At 42.8% G+C, this 22,217-nt stretch overlaps 1 protein-coding gene across 1 annotated transcript in view; it reads right to left on the reverse strand.

Moving 5' to 3' along the window:
- Nucleotides 1–6,078: 6,078 nt before the first annotated feature.
- The window catches only part of rims3 (regulating synaptic membrane exocytosis 3), a 31,616-nt gene continuing 15,477 nt past the window's right edge, over nucleotides 6,079–22,217 (reverse strand). The window contains exons 3-7 of the mRNA XM_071527826.1: nucleotides 8,575–8,716; nucleotides 8,042–8,154; nucleotides 6,719–6,820; nucleotides 6,458–6,597; nucleotides 6,079–6,291 (exon numbers count right to left, since the gene is read on the reverse strand). Of these exons, the coding sequence (XP_071383927.1) occupies nucleotides 6,079–6,291; nucleotides 6,458–6,597; nucleotides 6,719–6,820; nucleotides 8,042–8,154; nucleotides 8,575–8,716 (710 nt within the window). The remainder of the gene's footprint in view (nucleotides 6,292–6,457; nucleotides 6,598–6,718; nucleotides 6,821–8,041; nucleotides 8,155–8,574; nucleotides 8,717–22,217) is intronic.

The raw sequence follows: 22,217 nt of genomic DNA on the forward strand, positions 1-22,217 counted from the left end.
AAGATGCAGGTTGTCTTAAGAGAGGAGAGGGGAGCTACTGTGGCCTTAATATTGTCTGGCAGACAGTTAAAGGACAGAATGGCTACTCAGGAACTTGTGCTGTGATTTAGACATTTATAGACATGGATGATGACAAACAGGCAGCAGTGGGACTCCAATTTGCCCATCAGCTCAGGGGGTAACAAAACAAAAGACACTGGTCGCTTTGTTTGTTGACAGCTGCTACATTGGCGAGCCGATACACAGACTGCATGCTTCTTCAGAAAGAAACAAAAGTAAAAAAAAAAAAAAGACAAACAATGTTTACAAACGAAAATTTGCTGCTCATGGAAAGTACGGGGGCTATCATAAAATAGCAGTTATTCACAATGCATTGCATGCTTTGTTGAGTCTAAATTGCTTAAGAACTCAGGTGCCTGAAAATGTGATTTGACCTGTTATATATATCTTATCCACACCTCCATCTCTAAAGAGTGAGAAAGAGGCTGGGGCAAAGTGGAAAGGCCCCAGCAACATCAGAGGCTACAGCCAGTGGTTATTGCCAGAAGAACTGTTTCAGAAAATGGAAGGCTAAGTCCATGCTACTTTAAGATACAGCATTGTTCACAACTCTTCTTCTTCTACTCCATCTCAATGAATTGCCATTGATATGGTATTGAGTGTACTTCTAATCGACTACATCATCATCACTGCCGCTCGTCATCGTCATTATAATCATTATCATTATCATAATCATACCATCATGAAGATTAAATACAAGAGAATCATCAGAGTAACCATGCGGCAAACATTTTCTGGCTCAAAGTACAAAAATCATTACAATTCCATCAGCTTGATAGATAAATTGACAAGTTAAGTGGTGCGGTGGGGGGTCGGGGTTGGGGTTGGGGTTGGGTTGGGGGGCAGTAATCATCTCTTTGAAACCCATCATGGCGATTTAAATAAATCAAATACATTTCGCCAGATAGAATTCATGCTTTTTTTTTTCAACCCTAACCCACAGAGCTGTTCTTTTAAATGGATACACAAAGAATAAGACAGGTACAGTACAGTAAAAGTGGGGCCAGCCTGAACCAACGCAGGCGAAAACCCCTGGAAAGGAGACAGTAGCAAACAAATGACAAAAAAATTACACTCAGTTCTGGTGTAAGGGTTAAGAAATACATTCATAAAACTATACATATACACATATATAACTTCGGTACAATATTTCAAGCAAAATACATTTGTCAAAACTTTCAGTTGTGTGCTACAATAGTGAAGCAACGTCTCCTACACAAAATAAGGCCATTGTAAACTGAACAAGCCCTCATTTTCACAAGAATGTAAAGGCAGATATCCCTCCGCCTCTCCATCCTACTCCGCACTTCTTCTCTAAATAAATCGTCCCTTCTCCTTACAAAAATAAAATACATTTTCAACATAGCGCTCAAGACGATTTAGTTTTGATTTAAGATACATTATAAAATAGTTAAGAAGTTTTGCACGATAAAAATGAGTTTGAGAATGCTCAATGTCGATTTTTACGGGGGGCGCAAGCTTACGGGCGGGGGTTACATTCCAAGCAATCAGACCAATGGGAATGTCTTATACAAGCATTTCTATAACCTACAACTACAGAGACATCTCAGTGCTTGAGGACAGCCTATACATTCAAAACCTAGCTGAGCTCTGGCGTCTAAAACTGCATGTGGACATACAGAAGGACCTGGCTTTCTGAACAAAACCTTCTGTCACATGTCAATTCAGGAGCAGAGAATATATTGTTCTCTCTCTCTCTCTGATTGTAAGTTTCTGTCTAACTTCTGTCATCTCAAGCCAATATCACCTCTCTCACAAAATCCAAACATACACTGTCACCATGCTCTACATCCACCATGCTATTTCCAGATGTGTCAGTAATCTATTCCCAAGCATCTGCCCATCGACATATTGATGAATCAATCTATTTATCTATCTGCTTCCATCCATCTCCCTGCTCATCAGGGTGTGTGCTATAGGCTCATCCTTTCACCAGGACGTCTGAGCATCACCCAGCTCCGCGAACTCATGGTTCCCCTAAAGACTCTCTGGATCGGACGGACGACCTAACTCTCGCTCAAGCCTGCTCTCATCCGGCTTCGCTAACCCTCCTACTTATGAGGCTTCACCTGTCCTTTATCAGCTTCATTATCATTTCTACAGCTCATTTTAACAGGTCAGAGTCTGTGTCCAGAGAAATAAAACAACCGTGCGATCCGTGTGAGCCAATGCATGTCAATAATGTGATACTACATTTTTTTTCTTTTCTAATGTAAACACCATGAGAGTACCAGACTAGAGAAAGAGTGTGTGAATGTGAATGTTCATGTTCTAATACCCTGATCCTTAAATTCTCAAACAGAGCTCTTTGCTGTGGTCCACAACTTGAGTTTACAAGTGGCTCTATAATAAATATCTACATATTTATATCTCTCTCACTCACGTCTTGCTGACCTGCGACTCAATATTCATCACGCAGTTCAATAAATACACCTCATTAAAAGACATAGAAACCACACCCACGCTACAATTTAAAGAAAGGCAATATTTCAACATTACCAGCTTTCCTTTTAGTTCCAGGAATTAAAGAAGGATTTGGATAAATTTGGCAAATGCTATCTGCCCCCCATGAAGAAAGCTTCTCATTGGGATACTCATACATCTCTGTGCATTCTCTCTTTCCCTCTTTTTCAATCATCACAACTTGGTTAACATCATGTAGCTACTTAATATACAGCAAAGGGACACATACAATCTCATACAAGTTCCAAAACATTGGAAATCACATGGAAAAATATCAATAGTAATTTTATAGAGTTTACCAAGGACTAAACATTCAGCAGTGAACAGGGATGTTTTTGCTCTAAGTTATACAGTTCTAGAAATTTAAGTGTCTTTTGAATAAATCTTCTTTCCATTTAATTTCTCTCCCCTTTCAACCAAGCTTTTTTTTTGCCTCCTAGCAATCACAAAAGGCGCGCATTGAAGAGAACGTGTGCAAATACCAAGAATATAAGTCCTTATTTTTACATCATGCCAGCTGTCCACAAAAATAGATAGATACAAATCAATAAGGTACATAAAATTACTTCATATACATGAACATACGATTACAGATCCAGCGAGGAATTGCTCCGAAACTTACCCCCCATGGTTCCTCTGGAAGGGCTGTACACATGGTGGGACTGGGGGGGTAAAGGGGTATGTGGAGTGGAGGTGGGTGGGGTGGGTGGTGTACTTGCTTTGGGAGAGGAACCAGCCAAAAGGAAGGTCGAAACTGACCATCATCCTCCTCCCAAAAATTCAAGAATGATCCCTTTTTCCAAAGTTCAAAGAGCGTTGAAATGTGAATTCTGCTGGTCTGAGGCGCTGAGAAGACAAAATGCCTTGGATTTTCCCTTTTCGCAGAATGATGAAGACAGGAATAAACGATACAGTTCAAAGAACATCTCAGCAGTCGTCTGAACATATGGCGGTGATAAAAACAAATTGTGAGCTCATAAATGAACACAAGCTTTTAATAGCCTGTAGCTTTAAGACTGTCAACTCTCCTAACACCACTAAAATGTGTTGAGGATGAAACATGATCGTCTTTATCTTTAGTGTCTTTATCCATATAGGTTTGGTGTTGGTCTCAAGACAGGCAGCTTCACAACAGTTCAAAAATAGCTACTGGAGAGAAAGATAAAAATCTTCATCTTAAAAAAAACAGTAAACATCAGTAGCTCAGTTGCCCTGCTACTCCTCTGCTGTCAATGTAGACTCAACCATTGTACATTAAACTAGAACAGCCAACAGGTCATTCTTACCTTTTATGTTTTCAAATGCAGATACATACATTTGTTCAAATAAAACTCAGTGGTGTTGCTCATTTTAAGAGGTAAAAAATCCTCTGAAAAGAAAAACCGAAAATTATAAGCATTTATAGTATTTTTATCTACCAAACACAAATGATACCCTAAATGTTTTGCCTTATGGTGAGACTATTGTCTTTAAGGGATTTTCATGTGATTGAAATTTATCTATTCTTAATTCCTACATAGTAATTTATCAAGTTTATGAATAGTTTTATGCTGTACAGGATTTATGTTGATTCTTTCAAGCATGCCCTTTTGTAAGAAATATATTACTGTTGCGATTGTTCAGATTTTAGTGCAAAATCAATGGCAGAAATTGCTCAGGGTAAAAGTGACCTGTTAAATGGGGTAATAGAATCTCGGCTGTTCTAGTGGGCCTTTACACCAAACCTCAAAATACACTTTAGATACATTTTCATGCTGGCATTCAATAGAAATGATTCACACGATGCAGTGCCCAAATAAAAAAAAATAAACAAGTTGTTAAACACTGCAGGTTTGTAATTGAAACAAAACACATATTTTACAGTAAAGTGCCATTTTTAACAAAAGAAAAAAAACCTGACAGAAAATGATTTATCGCCCCAGAGTGCTAAAGAATGCTTTAGGATCGGCATATTGCAGTGTCCCACAATGCCTCTTACACCTGAAACAAGTAAAACAGGTCGATAATTACCCTGCCGGCAAAATCATACTGACGTAAACAGCTGTTAAGTCAGCCATCAAAAGGAAAATCTATCTGGAACAAAATACATGTTTCCAGCATTTGTCCAAGATAGGTTTAGTTACAGTCAGTCTGACAAAGGAGTGACCTAAGAGAAAGTAGGGTTAAAGGTTAAAGGTTGGTACCAGCTGTGTGTCTGGATGCGATCGGTCCAGACGTGGAAACACTGTGAGAGACACACATGCCAACTTCCCACATCAATCAGGAAGAGTGTGAAAAAAGATGACATCAAAACAGGAAATCAACAGGAGGTTGGAAAGAGTCCAGGTGCTGGTATACAGAGAGTGAGACTGCGGCACCTCCTGGATGTGGACTACAAGAACCCCCCAGACTAGAGCTGGACACATTTCCCAGAACGCCTTTGTGCTGAGTGCCCCATGGTACGACAGTCCAATACTCTAAGGTGAAGGCAGGATCAGAAATTTGTTCATCAGCAAATGGTGAGCTGGCCGACTAATTGTTCTCTTCTTCTACAGATGATGCTGCTAACGATTTCCCTGTCACCAAAGCCCCTCCTCCTCCCTAACTCAGTGCAGTGCTATTTTCTCAGGACGGATAGCAAAATAAATAAAGTAGCGCTATACTCCTATTACACTGTTCAAGGCAAGCTAAAATAAAAAGGTTTAAGCACTTTAAAATGTCTCTACAAGGGTCGCAAGCAAACGTGCAGAATGCAGCCGATACGTACATGAACACAAATAAGTATATTACCTATATATATTTATATATCTATATAGAAACTCTGCCCTGTGAAAATTATAGAATAGCAGTGTTGCTACCTCACATAATAGCCATTATGTGAATATCCAAGCCTGCCACCCAAGTATGTTTATGTGTTTGGCCTACCATTCTCAGCTCTTGTGTGTAGAATGTATCTTTTTTTGCATTACATCTAAGTCATTGACTCTGCTACATATCCATACTTTATATTGTATACTAGTTCAACTACTACTTATAGTAATAATAATAACAATAACAATTGCTTTGGTTTTAAAAAATAAAGTTTTTTTTCTTAGTTTGGCATAGAGAGTTTAGAAACTGGCATCGGGATGGCCCTGGGATGAGTCGTGCCACAGAAATCTGGGATCTTGGAATGCAGAGTATGGCACCCAGTGAGCCATGTTGGGATGCGAGGGTGAAAAATGCTACATGTTCTGGTAAATTACATCTACGTAATGTTGGATTTGAGTTTTCCTAACTACAGAGACTGATCGGTGGGTGGGTATGTGGATGTCGAGGTGTAAATGTACAATATAGGATATGGCAGCATTGGTGTGAGAGTGTGAATTCGATGCGGATGAGATCAGGTACTTGTGCCTATATGTCAAGTGTGTCTTCCTGCACGGGTGCGCATGAGTGTATGTGTGTGTATGCCTACCTGTCTTTTGCATTTCAAATACAGTCGTTGTGTATATACAGTACGTGTGTCCGTGTCTGCACGCCTCTGTCTGCGCCCGTGCGTGTGGGTGTGTATGTCTAGGTGCAGGAGGGGCTGGTGGCGCTCTCCAGGGATGACTGGGAGAGGCGTCTGGTGAGCGGTCCGATGCTGGGATCTGCCAGAGAGGAGGTAGGGAACAGCTTGTACCAGCCGCTGACTGTGGCAGACAGGTCCAAGTCCTCCAGCAGGATCTGGGCCATTCCCATGAAGCACTTGTGGTCCATACGCCCGTAATCCCCCCACACTATTACCTGGAGGAGAGATGGGGGGGGGGTAAGAAAAATAAGGTAATCAGACATTGCAATTGTTAAACTGGTACTCTGGTTAGATACCATCAGTACGCTCTGCAAGAAATGTAAGATGAAGTAATTTAGAAAGGAATGAACAAAGGAAGTAAGGAAGGAAGGAATGCTGTACCTGTAGGACTTTACCCTGAGGACTCTCATCAAACAACAGAGCCTGCTGGTAGGTGGGGTCCAGAGACTTCTTCACTACTTTGGTCTTCTTCTTGGCCAAACACACTCCATTCTCCAGGACATACACCTTAACGTAGGTCGCTGCAGAGAGTGCAACACAAAAACAACACGGTGACCCTCCCACATGGGCATACAAATGGAAAGAACCAGCTGAGTAAGCGGAATTTTTCCCAGCAGCAGGCAAACAGTCAGCTGAGGGTACCTGGTATGTTCTTGGAGCCTGGTTTGGGGGTCAACCCTCTGGCCTGGTTGACCTCCACCTCCAGCTGCCCTCCTCTGTCCAACATGCCCACATGGACATCCCCTATGGAGGGAAAACACACACCATCCGAAAAGTCTTGTTTACCTCTATGTGTTCACACATTAGCTGGGTTTACATGAAGTCTTATATTACATTAATTATCTAAATGATAGCCCGACCAGAATAAAAAAGCCACATGAAAAAGACTTAGCCATTCCAAATGAACTTTTGTTTGGTTTAAAAGGGGAAGGTATAAATCTTTGATAATCTGTTCATTAGGAGAATTTTAGCAGCTAATAGCCATGTAAATGGACTACTTTCTTTTCTTGGAATACATCATAATTTTTGTGCATGTTCGTTCACTCACATTAAGTCACATCAGTGAGTTTCCAGGAAACTCTAAAGCCTTCTTCTTGTTTATTCTGATTATAACACACACCTTATCAGATCAATTTATTTAGTGTCCATGGAATCTTCAGTCAGAAGGAATTTATTGAGAATGACAAAATACTCTGTATGTAACTATAGCTACTAATGGTGCAAATCACTGCTTTAGCCACCATTGAGTTTTTGTGGTGTCCAACAGAAACCTTGGTTTCATTGAGATTGCAGGTGCCAATGTTGAACAGCAGAGGGCGACACAGAGCTTTAAGTCTGCTTTCACAAGCAGGCACGGTTGGAAACGCTGCTCTGTTCTGCTCTGTTTTCCACAAGCAATGACCTTTGCATGAAAGATTTATATCTCATGCAAGAATAAAGGCATCCTTGCTGAGCGAAAACACTAGTATTGTGTTCCATTTTTAGGCGCTGCTGTGCATCTCAAACATAGCATTTCAGTTCTGTTGGCATATGGCTGTAGCAGTTTGAATTAGATTTTCCAAGAGCCTGTCCACAAATATTAACATATTCTTTTATTACGCCATTAATTAGCTAAGTGTGTCTGGTTGCTAATGAGTCACATTAACTGTGGAGTATTTCGGAGTGATTTGCTGTTTTGTCAGCATTAGTCTGACAGATGCTTAAGAAGGGAAAAGTGGATTCTACTTCCACTCCTGATTTCCTCTCCATCCCTCCATCACATCCACAACCTCTTCCTCGTATCTCCACCAAACATCCTCTGTACCCACATGAGTGCAGGCAATCAAACGCTAGCAAACACAGACAAGATGATGCACATAAACCTCTTAGCTTGTACTGTGATCACCTGAGAACAGTGCCATAACAAGACAAAACGATTTGAGCAGAAAAGACTGGCGTCGTCGGTCTATGTCTTTGTTGACTTACCCATGGAGGGCGTGGCTAGTGTCTGCCGGCCTACAATCTGGGCGGGGCCTAGTCCGTCCAGGAAGTCACTGAACTGGCTCTCTGGCCCCAGGCGAGTGGTAGGGAAGACAAACCTGACACAGAGAGAGGAAACGGAATTAATGGATGGATGGATGGATGAAAGGATAGAATGAAAAATGGAGGGAAAGATGGCAGGAGAGATGGAAGCGCAAACATAAAATTGAGATGATGGATGGACACATGAAAATTGCTGAAAAGAAATGTAAATCAAAAGGCAGATATAGATGGATGGATGGATGGATGAATGGATGGATGGAACGATCATTCAATCAAAGCATGGATGAAAAGTGGAAGGATAGACAGATGGGAAGACGCAGATGGATAGAGGAATGGATGGATGGATGACAGATCAGAAGATGGGTGGAAAGGAGATGGAAGGCCAAACGCATATAGACGGATGGGTGAACGGCTGGATGAACTGATAGGTGGAAGCACGGAAGGATGGACAGATGACCGGACGGCTGGATACTCACGTTCCATCGGAGCTGTTGGAGTTGGTGCTGCCGTCGGTGGACTCCTTGCTGCCCTGCCGCGTCACCCGGTTCCTCATCTCCACGGCGATGCCGGTCTCCGTGCTCCGCCGGATGGTGCTGCGAAGCTTCTTCGTCCCGCCATCTGAAAACACACAGGTCACAACTCCAGCGTTCATTGCCTTTATTTCAGCAGGATAATCCACTCAGTGCAATAATCGGCTTCCCGGGAGGGAGTCATCGGCTTTTCTGATAAGGAAGTCAGGTATTATATAGGCCCGGTGCCTGCATGATAAGTCATTCATGTAGGAGGAATTGGTATGAGATGACTGATCGGAAGCAATGCCTGAGAACTGGAACAATACATCTTGCCCTACACAGGTTAATCTGATAGTAGACGTTTCCTCAGGGAAGATTTAAATAACTTCCCATTCAAAGAGTGTCTTAGTTTCTGAGTTTATAAGAAACACCTGAACCTGACACAGGATGGATGTCTCTGTCAGACTTCCTTATGTCTGTACAAGACAAGAACTATCCACATGATTGCTGCCTTTGAAGAAGCTCAACTACTCACTGGGAGAGAGGAGGAAGTTTGAGTCGGTCCTAAGAACACACATCTCTCCGTCGCTTATTTTGGAGCGTGTTCGCTCAGGTGAGAAGCCAATCTCACGTCCCTGAACTGCTGGAAAATCTCTCTATTTCTCAGGTATCACAATAGATAAAAATGTGGATACACACGCATAAAGCCGCTTTTACAATGGCTGTTATGAGTAGGGGGCGGCAAGGATTTAGGAGGCCTGCCAAGCCTGACTTGCTAAGTACACAAACACACACACACATACACACACGTACACATACACTGGCCGTGTGAGGAATGTTGTGGGTGGCGGGGTAGAGGGAAAGTCGGGAGGATGGGATGAGGTGGAGGGAGAGGTATTTAGGCTTTACAGCTCTGCTGACGCTAGGAGAAAAGGAGCGAGCTGGCGAGCTAACCCCCGGAGCAGCTTTCAGGGCATCATCCCCTGTAATGACACACTGTGTCTGTGTCTGTGTGTGTGTGTGTGTGTCTTGGCACGCTGAGTTTGAAGTAGTATAGGGCACAGTCGAACAGTGAGTTGGGTCAGGATGGGCCATGTAAGGTTGCGTGGCCCTGCACCCCACTCCCCTCCAACAACCCCCACCCCCTCCCATACACACACACACACACACACAGTATTACTTATGTCACTTTTGGGGTATTTACATGGACTTACATTCATTTCCTGGACACTTACCCTAACCATAACCATAACCACTACTTGCCTAAATCTAACCCTTACCCTAACCTTAACCTAACCCTAACCCTAACCCTAACCTTTACCTAACCCTAACCTTAACCACTGACCCAAAAATCAGCTTTTTACCAATTGGGGACACGGCTTTTGTCCCCAATTGCATGAGCCGTCCCCAATTAACTGGTCTTAAGTCTGGTTTGTGTCCCTGAAAGTGAGTTAAGTCATACCCACACACACACACACACACACACACACACACACACACACACACACACCTGACACACTCCTCCTCCCTCTTCATCTCCCTCTCTATCACTCCTCCCATATTCCCCAGAGTTCCCTGGGCCCAAAGGGGCATCAAAGCAATGCAACTTAACATCTCCCCAGGTGGGCACATCAGACACTCACACACATGTACATAAAACACACACACAAGACACATGAAAACATTCAGGTACACACACACTCACTCTCTCACACACACACACACACACACACACACACACACTGTTGATAAGGTGTAAAGAGCTGTTTAGAGGAGGAGGATAGCTGTTAACTAGGAGTTTATATGAAATATTTAAGGCTGGATGCAGGTAGCGAGGGGGGGGGGGGGGGTAGAGAGAGAGAGAAAGGGAGATTTATCTTATTTTCCTTCTCTGATGTCTATCACTGTACATAATATACCAATATTAAATCCACCAATGGCCAGAGCTAATGCTTTTTAACACAGTGCTACATAAAGACACTTTCACATAAATCCAACACACACACAAGTGTCACAGTGAGACTAGACAGCTCTAGTGTCTGTATATTTGCATCTCCACACAACATTCACACACACACACACACACACACACACACACACACACACACACACACACACACACACACACACACACACACACAGAGTGTCTGCATGTGAGTGGTCTGGGCTGGAGGATGACTGTTGACTCAGACAGGAGGATGAGGGAGCTGCTGAGAGTAATCGAGTGTGTGACAGCGGCTTCATAAAGACATTAGCCTCAACCCAGTCTACGACTAATTTCAGACACTTCCTTTTGACAGGGACTCTCTGGTGTGGCAGAATGTTCTAATCCTGCACGAAGGCTTTAATCTGTCTCTTGAAAATATTGCCTTAAATCTTTTATAGACATCGACAGCCTTTTCTAAAGAGGACGCCTTTAAGTTCCCCCCCAGTGAACTTGTTAATTTGAAGATTGCCTTGCAAGTAAATCATTGGTTTACAAAGCAGTAACGACCCTGACTCCATCAACCTTCCCTGTTGCAGTGCTACTCCAGCGTGGTTCATTATAGTGCAGTTGTGGCTGCTGTAGAAAGTCATACATCACTTTTTGAGAGGAGCTCAGATATTTAAATGGTGCAGTGAAGTCACCGGAGGAGACTTTAACAAGCAGTTGCTCGTTGTTGCCAGTAAAGCGCACACCCAGGTACAGCCGTCCCACTTCATTAGCCTGAACAACTCCAAGCTCATTAAGCATCCTCACCGTGCCCATCTCATCACCATGACAACCACAGACACCCCGCATCATCGCCATCACTATGGAGATAAACAGATAGCAAACAAAGACACTTGATGCGATAGGGAGGGGGTTTCACAAGAGGACAGAGGGCTTTGATAGAGTGATAGTGAAAACAGAGAGTGACAGAGGAGAGACAGAAAGAGAGAGAGAGGGAAAGAGGGAGAGATGGGAAAAGAAAGGATGGTAGAAATGAGTGTTGGGTGGAGAGGCAGTTGAGAATGATGGGGTCCCATGGGCTTGGTAGATGAGGAGAGGGGTGCTGCTTCTGCTGCCTTCTATTTATAATCCTGCAGTCAAGAATATTTCCAACAGACAATGTGTGTGTGTGTGTGTGTGGGTCTCTGTGTCTGTACATGCGCATGCATGCGTGTGTGTGTGTGTGTGTGTGTGTGTGTGTGTGTGTGTGTGCAACATCACACCCAGACAAACTCCATGCACTCCTGCTGCCATGACAACCCCCGCCCTCGGATATGGACCCAGACAATGCCACCTGAGACAACTGGCGCCATGGCGACAGCCTCATCCCCTATCACTTTTTTTTATTAATTTATCAAGGCAAAATTTTACCCAAACTTCATACTAATGCCTGCACTAACACTGTCACTGTAATAGTAATCCTAACTCTATTGCTGTCCTGGTTGCAGCTGTTTCATAACTGAAACATGCAGGCCTGGGATCCAGGAATTTCACTGTTTAAAGTTATTATAAGCATGATAAGGTTACAATCTGCGTATGACATTTCATAAGGGTCGATTGAGTGTACATGTAGGAACATGAGGCTGAATTATGAAACCGTGGACTGTGCATTTGGGTGAAACAGTGATACAGTAAGAACATATACACATACAGCAATACATGAGTTGGACATCTTCAGTTCAAACCCATCTTTTGGACGATCAAATAGCTATTCAGTCAACTTCATATGCACACTTGTTACTCATTTGCCAGCCGGCCCCTCCCCTCTCATCAAACCCCTTCCCACCGTCCCACCACCCCACCCCCCCGTGGTGCGAAGCAGTGATCTCTTCCTTCCTATTTAATCCCCTCCTCCTCGTCTGCGCTTTCCCTCCATTCGTTTCCATGGCAATGCCGTCTGCATTGCACCAAGAGCCCCGGCCCGGCGCGTTCGCTCATAAGCCTTTCCCCTCTCTGTGTCTCTCTTCGCGTTCGCTCGCATTGTCCTCTCTCGAAGTCTCGCTCTTAATCACCCCCACCCCCCACCCCCCCAAACCCCCCCACCCCTTCTTTCTCTGTCTCTCTCTTAAGTCACTACTCACAATACTCTTCTTCCTTTTATTGCCACTCCATAAGTCCATCTCTTTGTTTCCCTGCTGTCTTTTTTCTTGTCCATTTCTCCCCCTCCGTCCCCATACAAACGTACATCCATTTCCTCTTCATCTCATTCCTAATCACCCTATCACTTTCACCTTCTTTTTTTTGGCACTCCTCTTTTGGCCTCTGTCCATCTCTATCATCCCTATCTATTTGCTTTGTCCATCCAATCTCTAAATTACTCATTTTCTCCTCCCCGTCCTGTTTACCAACTTTGTTACACAGTATTACGATCAGATACACACATCCTCGGAGAGGTAATTAGACCTAGTCAGATATATATGGTGTTCAAGTAGCGTTCAATAGCTAAAATAACAACATTACATAAGTTGTTGTGTTGCGCTGTGCTAGAGGAGGGGGCTTCTTGATCTACATATGCTACAACGCAGTTAAAGCGCTTCCTGTTGGCATCACTATGATGAGTATTACTTAGTCCCTGAAGACACACTCATGGATATCACAGAAATGTGCAACCCGGGGAGCAATCATACACACACACACACACACACACACACACACACACAAACTTTCCTTAAGTGTGTCATTGAACAGACTTATGCAAGCCACAAGCTTGACCACTACCGCATCTGTAACTACTGAGATGGCGAAGAGGAGGCTGTGAAGAAAAAGAGATGTAGAGAGTGGTATGATATTCAGGAGAAAAACTCGAGCAAAGTGCATGCTAATCATGATATGGCAAGATCACGTCACAGGGAAGGAGATTACAGTAGGATGAGAGAAGAGAGAGAAGAAGTGGGGATGGAGAGAATTAATAGTTTCATTGGAGAGAATTAATAGCATAGAGGGAAAGAAAGAAGGGTGGGATTACTGAAAATGCCAACAATGCAGAAAAGAGCCACACATGCACATTCACACATGATGTATAGCATCTGCGTGCGTGTGTGTGTGTGTGTGTGTGTGTGTGTGTGTGTGTATGTGTGTGTGTGTGTGTGTGTGCGCGCACGTGCGTGCGTGTGTGTGCGCTCAGTAGATCATTAAGGCTGCTCTGACATTTGGATAGAACACTGATGAAGCCTTTCTCATTATATGCTGTAATATAGAATGCTGTTTTTAGACTCCCCGGCTGCACCGACATGCCTATTGGATGCACCGGTGACGGCAACGATCTGCCATGCATAGCAACAGTAACCAGGCATGGGTGTTGGAGATGAAAGATCTGTTGTGGTGTCTCCACCGCCGGACCCCTGCTAAATTTGGACAGAGGGAAGATCCATATAGAGGTATGAGTAATAAGGAGAAAAGAGGGTATATATAGGGTGTATATATATAGCATCTGTGGTAAGAATCACATTCATGTTACATAGAGTGAGGTTACATAAGGTTATAGCCAGTGATCTAGTGGAAAATGAAAAGGTAGGTAAACTATGACCACTGGTTGATCATCAAATGGCAAACAACCACCAACATGCCCAAAAATCTATTCTATTTTCAGAAAAGCCTTAAATTATGCCTTTCCCCCCTAATTCCCTATCCTCATATAATTTACATCAGTTTGATAATACTGCCTATGACCTGTACTATGAATTGACATCAAAAAGGTGTCAGCCTAAAAAATGTGGGTAAACTCTATTGGGCAAATAAAAAAGGTGGGTAAACTGAGTTTAAGTGAGTTTATCCTCCACTACATTCATGGTTACATAAGGTTAAGTATTTGTCTTTGCCTAGACACACACACTTGCATAGCCGTGTGCATATATTCATTATATTTGAGAAATGAGAGCTCAGAATCAGCATCCCTGCAACACAATTCAGCGTTCCAGTGCCTTGCTCAAGGGCATCTCAGCAGGTTGGAGAGAATCATATGTGATACAGTTCAGCCCACCAGTGGAATAAAACCTCCTTTCAGTACCTGAGGCTGAACCAGCAAACTTGTGGTGTTTCCTGTTTGATTGGTGTATGTGTGTTTGTGTGCAAACATGCGAGTGTGTTTGCTTGTGTGTATGTGTGTGCATGAGTGCAAATATATGCCTGTGTTTTCCTGCCTGCCTGCTTGTGCATGACTGTGTGTGTGTATATGTGTTTGTGTGTGTGCTATAACCTTTCTTCCTAATTCAGCTGTTTACGAGTTTGAGCTAATGCCACTTCTTGACATTGGTCCAAATATTTAAGTCAGTTGTATGACATAAACAAACATAGCATGCAAGCACAAATACATCTGGTGGAGAGTTAAGTGCAGGCTGCTACGGCAAGTGTTGTCCTGTCCTTAACGATAATGCATTGGCGTGTTGAGGGATAATTACACAAAACAAATCTCACTGGCCTGGATCATCTTTGTGTGTGTGTGTGTGTGTGTGTGTGTGTGTCTCAGTGTGTGTGTGAATGTGTGAGTGAATCACATTAACAACTCAAGCAGAGACACAAGCCAGGGAGCGGTCAATGCAAAGCGATTAGCCCTTCTCAGTAACATGTTCCATAGGAAATGATTTCTTGAAATATAAAACCTTTATGTAAGGCAGGATGTCTGTCAGGGAGTTAATATGCCACACGAGCTCCTATCTAATGACAATTAATTACAATGAGGAAAAGAGTCATCTAATTTGGATGTAATTTCCTCTTGATTACTCCACTCATATGCTGATGGCTAAACGATGCAAGATGGGTGAACGACACAAAGGAAGGAAGGAGACAAGAAGAAATAGGAGTGCAGTGAAGGATGGAATCAGAGAGACAGAGAGAAAGAGACAGTCAAAGCCTCGGTGACAAATATTTCTTCTAATCTTCTCTCAAGTCAATCACTGAACATAATGTACCACTATTATACCCACCGAGACAGAGAGAGAGCAGACTGAAATCTGCTACAGTGCAAAAAATCTTAACAAGTTGTCTGGTCTCAGGTTTAGAGATAATTCCACTTATTTCCAATCCAATTTGGCTTGTTTCAGGTAATTCCTAGAAACAAGACAATGTCAGGATCTTGAAAGGCAGAAAAATGCAGATTGCTCCACTAGTACCAAGGAAATGACACTTGATTCATGAAAAATCTTGAGAGAAATTGATTTGCATTGAACAGAAGGGAAATTATCTCACCATCTTGGCAGATTTCTTCACTTGTTTTAAGAGGAAATAACATTTTAAGTCTCAATACTAGACTAAACGACTTGTGAAGAAAATATAAGAGATAAGAAGGTAAATATTGGACTTTTGGACTCACTTTTGGCTTCAGAACACTTCTGTAGCACAAGATGTTTGGAGTCATTTTATGGTCATTTTTTGCCCTTTGTGGAACTCTAAAGAACCAGGACCTGGCCACTTTAGTTGTATGACATGGAGCTGTGCCAGCTAACTAGCTGTGTGTTATGTGGACATACAAACTTCACCGATATTTTGACTGACATGCGGTGAGAATTTTCATTTTTGGGTGAACTATTCCTTTAAGAAGAATATTTTTTTGCAGTGTAGCTGCACAGTCTCCGTAGGCCTTGAAACAGACTTAAAAATCAACCTGCCCGTATGTCCGCCTTGGCTGAGATGGAATGGTATGTGTGTGTGTGTGTGTGTGTGTGTGTGTGTGCGTGCGTGTGTTGCTCCTATGCACCAAGAGCTGTACTCATGTGCCCTCTTTTTCTTTCGCTGCACCATTTCAGCCAAAAGACGGGGAGGGCAGGGAGGGAGAGGGAGCCAGAGGAACACAGCAGGCAGCAGCAGGCTTGTGTATGTTCTGTGTGTCGAGTAAGTGTGTGTTTACAGCACTCTGCGCAGAAAGGAGTGGTAATGAAACCCTGATTATAGTTCTCTTACACACAGACGTACACACACACATACACACGCCATGGTGACTCACCTAACACACTTTTCAGCTCACACACAGGGGATAGCACCTCAGCTGGCTCTGCTGTGTGAAAACACTGACGTTATAGTATAGAAGACAAAATAGCAAATTCATCATTTTCACCAGCCAAGCTCAAGCTTTGTGCAGCGTGGTAAAGGCAAGCTTCATATCATAGAGCTCCATTGTAGTTAAATATAAAGGCTGCCATTGCGTCAGTTTGCAGGTGCGGTGTTTTACATGTGAGATTAATTTGCACCTGGTTGAAAGACGCTGTTTTACATCCATAGCAATCATTATCTCAGGCTAAATCCAGACACACAGACAGCCATAGCCACACAGACACACACATGACAGCAGGTACATAGTCACTAAGAAAGACAGAGCCACAGTTGAATGCCTCACCAATCCGTCTGGCTAAGAATAGAGCATGGAACATGGAAGCGAGGGGGTGGGGGGTGGGGGGCAAGATTGAGAAAACACGATAGAGAGTCTGAGTGAAAGAGAGAGAGAGAGAGAGAGCGAAGGAGACGGAGATGAAGGGAGGAGAGATCAAGGAGGGAGAGAATTAGGATGTCTGGTGAGCAGGAGGAAATACAAAGAGGGTAATGAGAGAGTGCGGCGAGAGGAGAGATGAGAAAAAGAGAAAGTTGAGACAGAAGGAGAGAACGCGATCGCTGGTCCACACAGACAGGCAGCCTCTAAAAGCACTGCCGGGGAAGGAAAAGCTTTTAGAGACACGAGTAAGGTTTCAGATTTTATGTGCCAGGAGAGTGACTCAATATGCTTCAAAAGAAATGGAGGGGGGGGGGGGGGGGCGGAGGTGTGTGTGTGTGTGTGTGTGTGTGAAGGAGAGAATAGGGCATCAGAGTCACCTGAAATAGAAAGTTCAAAAGCCACACTAGGATTTTTAGGTTAGTCATGGCGAAAACAAAATCAAACAGAGTCACTCTGTGGAATAGCTATCATTCCAAACACACACACACACACACACACACACACACACACACTTTTAGGAGGAAGGTGGTTTACCTTTCCATGACAATAAAACAACAATAAAAAAGAGCTATCATTCAGGAATGCTAGCATTAAGTCACCTTGATATCCAACAAATCATTTCCCCTTGGAGTGTAATTTGAAGTGTTCATTCACTCAAGCTAAAATATAAAGGAAAATACCCTCTTAAACTGAAAGTGCATTTACTGGCTGTTCACAAGCATCGATTGAATTGTCTAAGACTGTAAGCATAGCATTTGTGAATTCATTTTCCCTTGAAGGATCCGATAACTCCGAGCTTTCCAAAATGTCTCTGCCAAGATTCCTAAACTGTGTTTCCTAGTTGTGACTCAGAGATGGAGCTAGAAGTAGGGCATGTGTGAGTCACCCTGACAAAACACCCCGACTACCAAAATGCCAGGTCTATCATGTGGGCCACTGTAACACAGTCTAAAAGACACAAATGTTAGCTTTCTAGTCTGTGGCTTTTTATCCTGTCATCATGTATTCTTTCTCTCTCTGCTCACTTTCATCCGCTTGAATGCCATAAAATCATCTGTATCAATCTGTTTGAGCAGGACAGATAAGAATGCCGACATCCTGATTCAATCTACAATGCTGGGTTCATGACACACTGTCACAATAACAGACCGACGAAGCAGGAATTGAAACAAACTTGACCATTATGGAAAAAAATTATTTTCAGCTACAGTATATGTTACATACTTCTTCCTTAATGTGAGGGATTAAATGAATAATGAGTTGTAGCTGTTATCAGATCGCGGCTACAGCTGATACCCCAACACATTTCCATTGATTTTAGATAGAAACAGAAACCCTCAGAGTGCATTCATTGTGTCAAAGATAGCGAGGGAAGATCAGAAAAATGCCTCATAGATATCTCCCACTTGCATCAGATTAGCCTGCCCTACTGAACTGTCTCAGTGTGGGGGAGTGTGGCAATGTGTTCACACTGCAAGCACTTGACTCAACCACAAGTCCATTAATTTTCTACGCCTTCAGATAAATTGGCGGATTCTGAGCATGGTTGCAGTTGTCCAAACCTTAGCCGGAGCAGAACTTTAGGGGGACATTATCCTGTCAGCAGCCAACGGCATACAGTATCAGCACTGCTATTAGTCTATGGATAGAAACAGAGGGGAAGGACGTGACCAGAAGCGAGTAATCTATAAAGATGGAAAACTCAAAGCCAGGGCCATGCACATAGCATTAATTGGATACAAACTCTAAAGCCTGCATAATAATTTGTATGGGAAGTCCCTATCTTAGTTTTTCAAAGTAGTTTCTCTCTCTACCTTGGCAACGACACCAATGGTAATTTGTTATTTTCCAAGCTAATGTTTTGGGTGCATTCATCGTAAATTTTGATTGGTTTTTAGGATGTGACCATGGCTGTGAAGGTAAGCAAATAACTTTAACTTTTCTAGCACATTGTATTTGCCTTGTGTATGAAATGTGCTATATAAATAAAGTTTGCCTTGCCTTGCCTTGCCTTGCCTAGAGTTTATTCTGTGGGTTACTGCTCGTCAGGCTATCAACTATCACTAGCTTGTAAAAGATATTGTTGGTGCAATTCAGAGCATTACGTAACACTAACTAGCAAACAGTAGGCTCCAATTAAAGCTCATGTGCATGGCCCTGAAATGTGTGGTGTTAAAATCCTATTGTTGTCTGTTTCTTCCTGGTGAAGTATTTCTGTATGCTGACAATAAACACATTGTTGTCTTATTTTTACTTCTGTCACGTATTTGAGAAACAAATGCATTACTGTTAAAATTCACTTGTCTTAAACAATGCCAACTATGGCATTTTCATGAGAGAAAAGCTTGTTAGCTTGTTAGTTTTTGTTTTGTCTTTTTGACGTCACGACTGTGTAACATAATTCCTGGTCTGTTAGCATTTTGTGACCCTGAATGAAGTCATTTTTTTTGCGGTCGTGCAGAATAAACAGAAAAATACACTGACAATGTCTGTATTATATTATACGTTTCATTGAAACAAAACAAAATAAGTGATGACAGACAGAGTCAGAGGTGACGGAAAGTGGGCTTCTAAACATTACTGGCAGCGCTGAGAACCCATTCCCATACTCTCACTACCAGTTGAAGCACCACTCCTTTTCTATATATTGCTGCAACACCATCAGCACTAGCGCTAGATGGCTCCGATAGCTCAAAATTGTTTGTCTGACAGTAGTACATCCAGTGATGTGGTTGCTAGTGGTCTGAAAACCTGTGAGAGTTGGACCCCATTTAATAAGGAAACTAACAAGGATCCTTTCCCTGTGTCAGACACTTAAAGAAACTCTGTTCTCCTTCTCTGTCTCTGTGTCTTTCCTCACTCTCTGGTGTTCTTCCAGCAGCAGCTATGGCCCCGCACAAATACAGACGCCGAGGACAGAGATTAAAAAAACAGATTTAAAAGAAGAAGAAAGGAGAGGGTGAGAGGCGAAGAGGATGGGTGTTGAGTGGGTTGAGAGCTAAATGGAGCAGAAAAGAGTGAGGCGATTGAGTGTGAATGTGCACCAGCCAACACATGCGCACACATCGGGCACAGACACACACACATATACTCTAAGCTGTGGGGCGACTTGGAGTTGAAGCCTTTTATTGGGACATTCACCAAAAACACACACACATTCATGCATGGTTTCCTTTAATCTAACTCTCCTGGTGAGCTGAGTCTCATCAAGCCCCGTCCCTCTGCGCAGACTGACAGTGCACTGGGAGCCGTTCTGCTGGCTCCGTTTCCTCAGTCATGGATAAACCTGCTCAGGAGATAAGACTGTGTTCAGTGGAGGAGTGACTCACCCATTAAACCTGAGAAACCGTGTGTGTGTGTGTGTGTGTGTGTGTTTTCTCCTCACCGATACTAATAATAGCAGGTAATAAATAGAACACAGACAGAACCAAAATGCCATCCCCAACACTCGCCTGTTACAAAACTGAGAATAATGAGACAGTGGCACAGTTGGAGGCAGCGCTGTGTTAAGACTGGAATAACATGAGGGAAACTGAGAGCCATTATGGCAAACAAGCAGGTTTCTTTTGGCCTGAGCATATAAATCAAACATGAGGATTAATATATGGAAGCACACCTTATACAGATGCACCTATTACATGGAAGTACACCTTGATACATAGAAAGAAAAGTTTTACTAGCGTCATAGACAGGCTCGATCTTTAATGCTGTGTTATTTATATTCATATCCTTTATTACCTTTTTTACTTGTCGTTCTTTCAACCTAAACCTCTGTGCTTTGCAGCTGTAATGACCCAATTTCCCCTCAGGGATCAATAAAGCTTTTCTTATCTTAGATTATTTTATGAATCATAATAAAGAGAGTTCACAGTTATCACTGGCAGATAAGAGCAGGGATGGGTCAGCTGGATTATAATGATGACTAAAAGGCCTGATCACTAGACTGTAATCAAGCCGGAGTTGGCGAGTTTAAGCCCCCTAAGCGCCTCAAAATCTGATTAAGTAGGCAGATCTGCATTTTGGAACCATGATTCTTCTTTTCGGTTAGTTTTAACACCTCTCTTTTCCAGGGGAAGCAACACCAACCGCTCCTGTCTGCAGCTGGAAAATAAACATCTTTGACGCTATTTCGAGAATAAGACACAAATAAGGCACACATCTAAGAAAACACTTACTTGCATAAGAGCTTACGGGGGCCGATTCTACTGATAGCCGTGCATCGACTGGATCCAATTCACAAATTCAGCATGGCTAGAACATGCCCTGCAGATACACTGACACAATAACAACACTATAACCACATTACCTCTTAATAGCACTTTAATGGTGAGACGCTGACATATTCTCCCTCTCTCTCTGTGCGCTTTGTCTTTTCTACGTCTCTGTTTCTCTACCGGTCGCCTCAATGTTCAGTCTCTTTCTCTTTCCCTCCACTTCTTTTCTTTTATTCCCCTCTCCTCTATATCTAATTATTTAATTCTCCCTGCATTCTGCAAAGGTACTTCATGCCAAAGCGAAAACAACAAATATAAAGAGATTCAGTTACCAGATAGGAGGCTGGAATGCTTCTTAGTATCTAATGTTATATGATTGTGAGGTTGGGTGCTCTTTAGATAAAAAAAGGTCCTTGGGTAATCATGTGGAAAAAAGAGAGATCCAAGGCACTCTAAAATTCTGTTAAAAGCCTTTATTCTACTTGGCTAGTCCTAATTGTAAGTTTAAAAGGGTGCAGTGCTTAACTTAGAATTATGAAAGGCTTTTTAACAGATTTGTTTTCTTCCACAAGGTTCAGCTAGCTACAATGTGCCGTTAACAACTACAGCAAGTGGTTCAATAATATCTGCTTTTCAATCAATGAATCAATGGGCAAATGTATCAAAAGACATACGATTTTTTCCATTTCATTTATTTTTCCATTTCTACATCCCAACATCCCAAATTGCTCTCCACACACTTCCTCTCACTCTCCTTGCTCAGGGGAGCGATTCAACCTGTGGTTGATTGGTTATTAGCTGACCAACGGAGCGGAGCAGGGGGCCAGCACCCGGGCCGACCCGCCCCGTCAGCCAATCAATGCATCTGCCACTCGGAACATGGAGCAGTGACAGCCGACCTGATTGGGCCGTTAATGACCGCCAGGAAGGAACACAACATGGGCCCTAATCTAACTTGACCAAACTGGAAGACTGTCTGTCCTTCTATCTGTCTATCTGT

This window comes from Centroberyx affinis, unplaced genomic scaffold (genome assembly GCF_046629955.1).
Source record: "Centroberyx affinis isolate AG114_WGS23_722 - 3 ecotype Tasmania unplaced genomic scaffold, CSIRO-AGI_Caff_v1 ptg001577l_1, whole genome shotgun sequence".
NCBI classification, from domain to species: Eukaryota; Metazoa; Chordata; class Actinopteri; order Beryciformes; family Berycidae; genus Centroberyx; species Centroberyx affinis.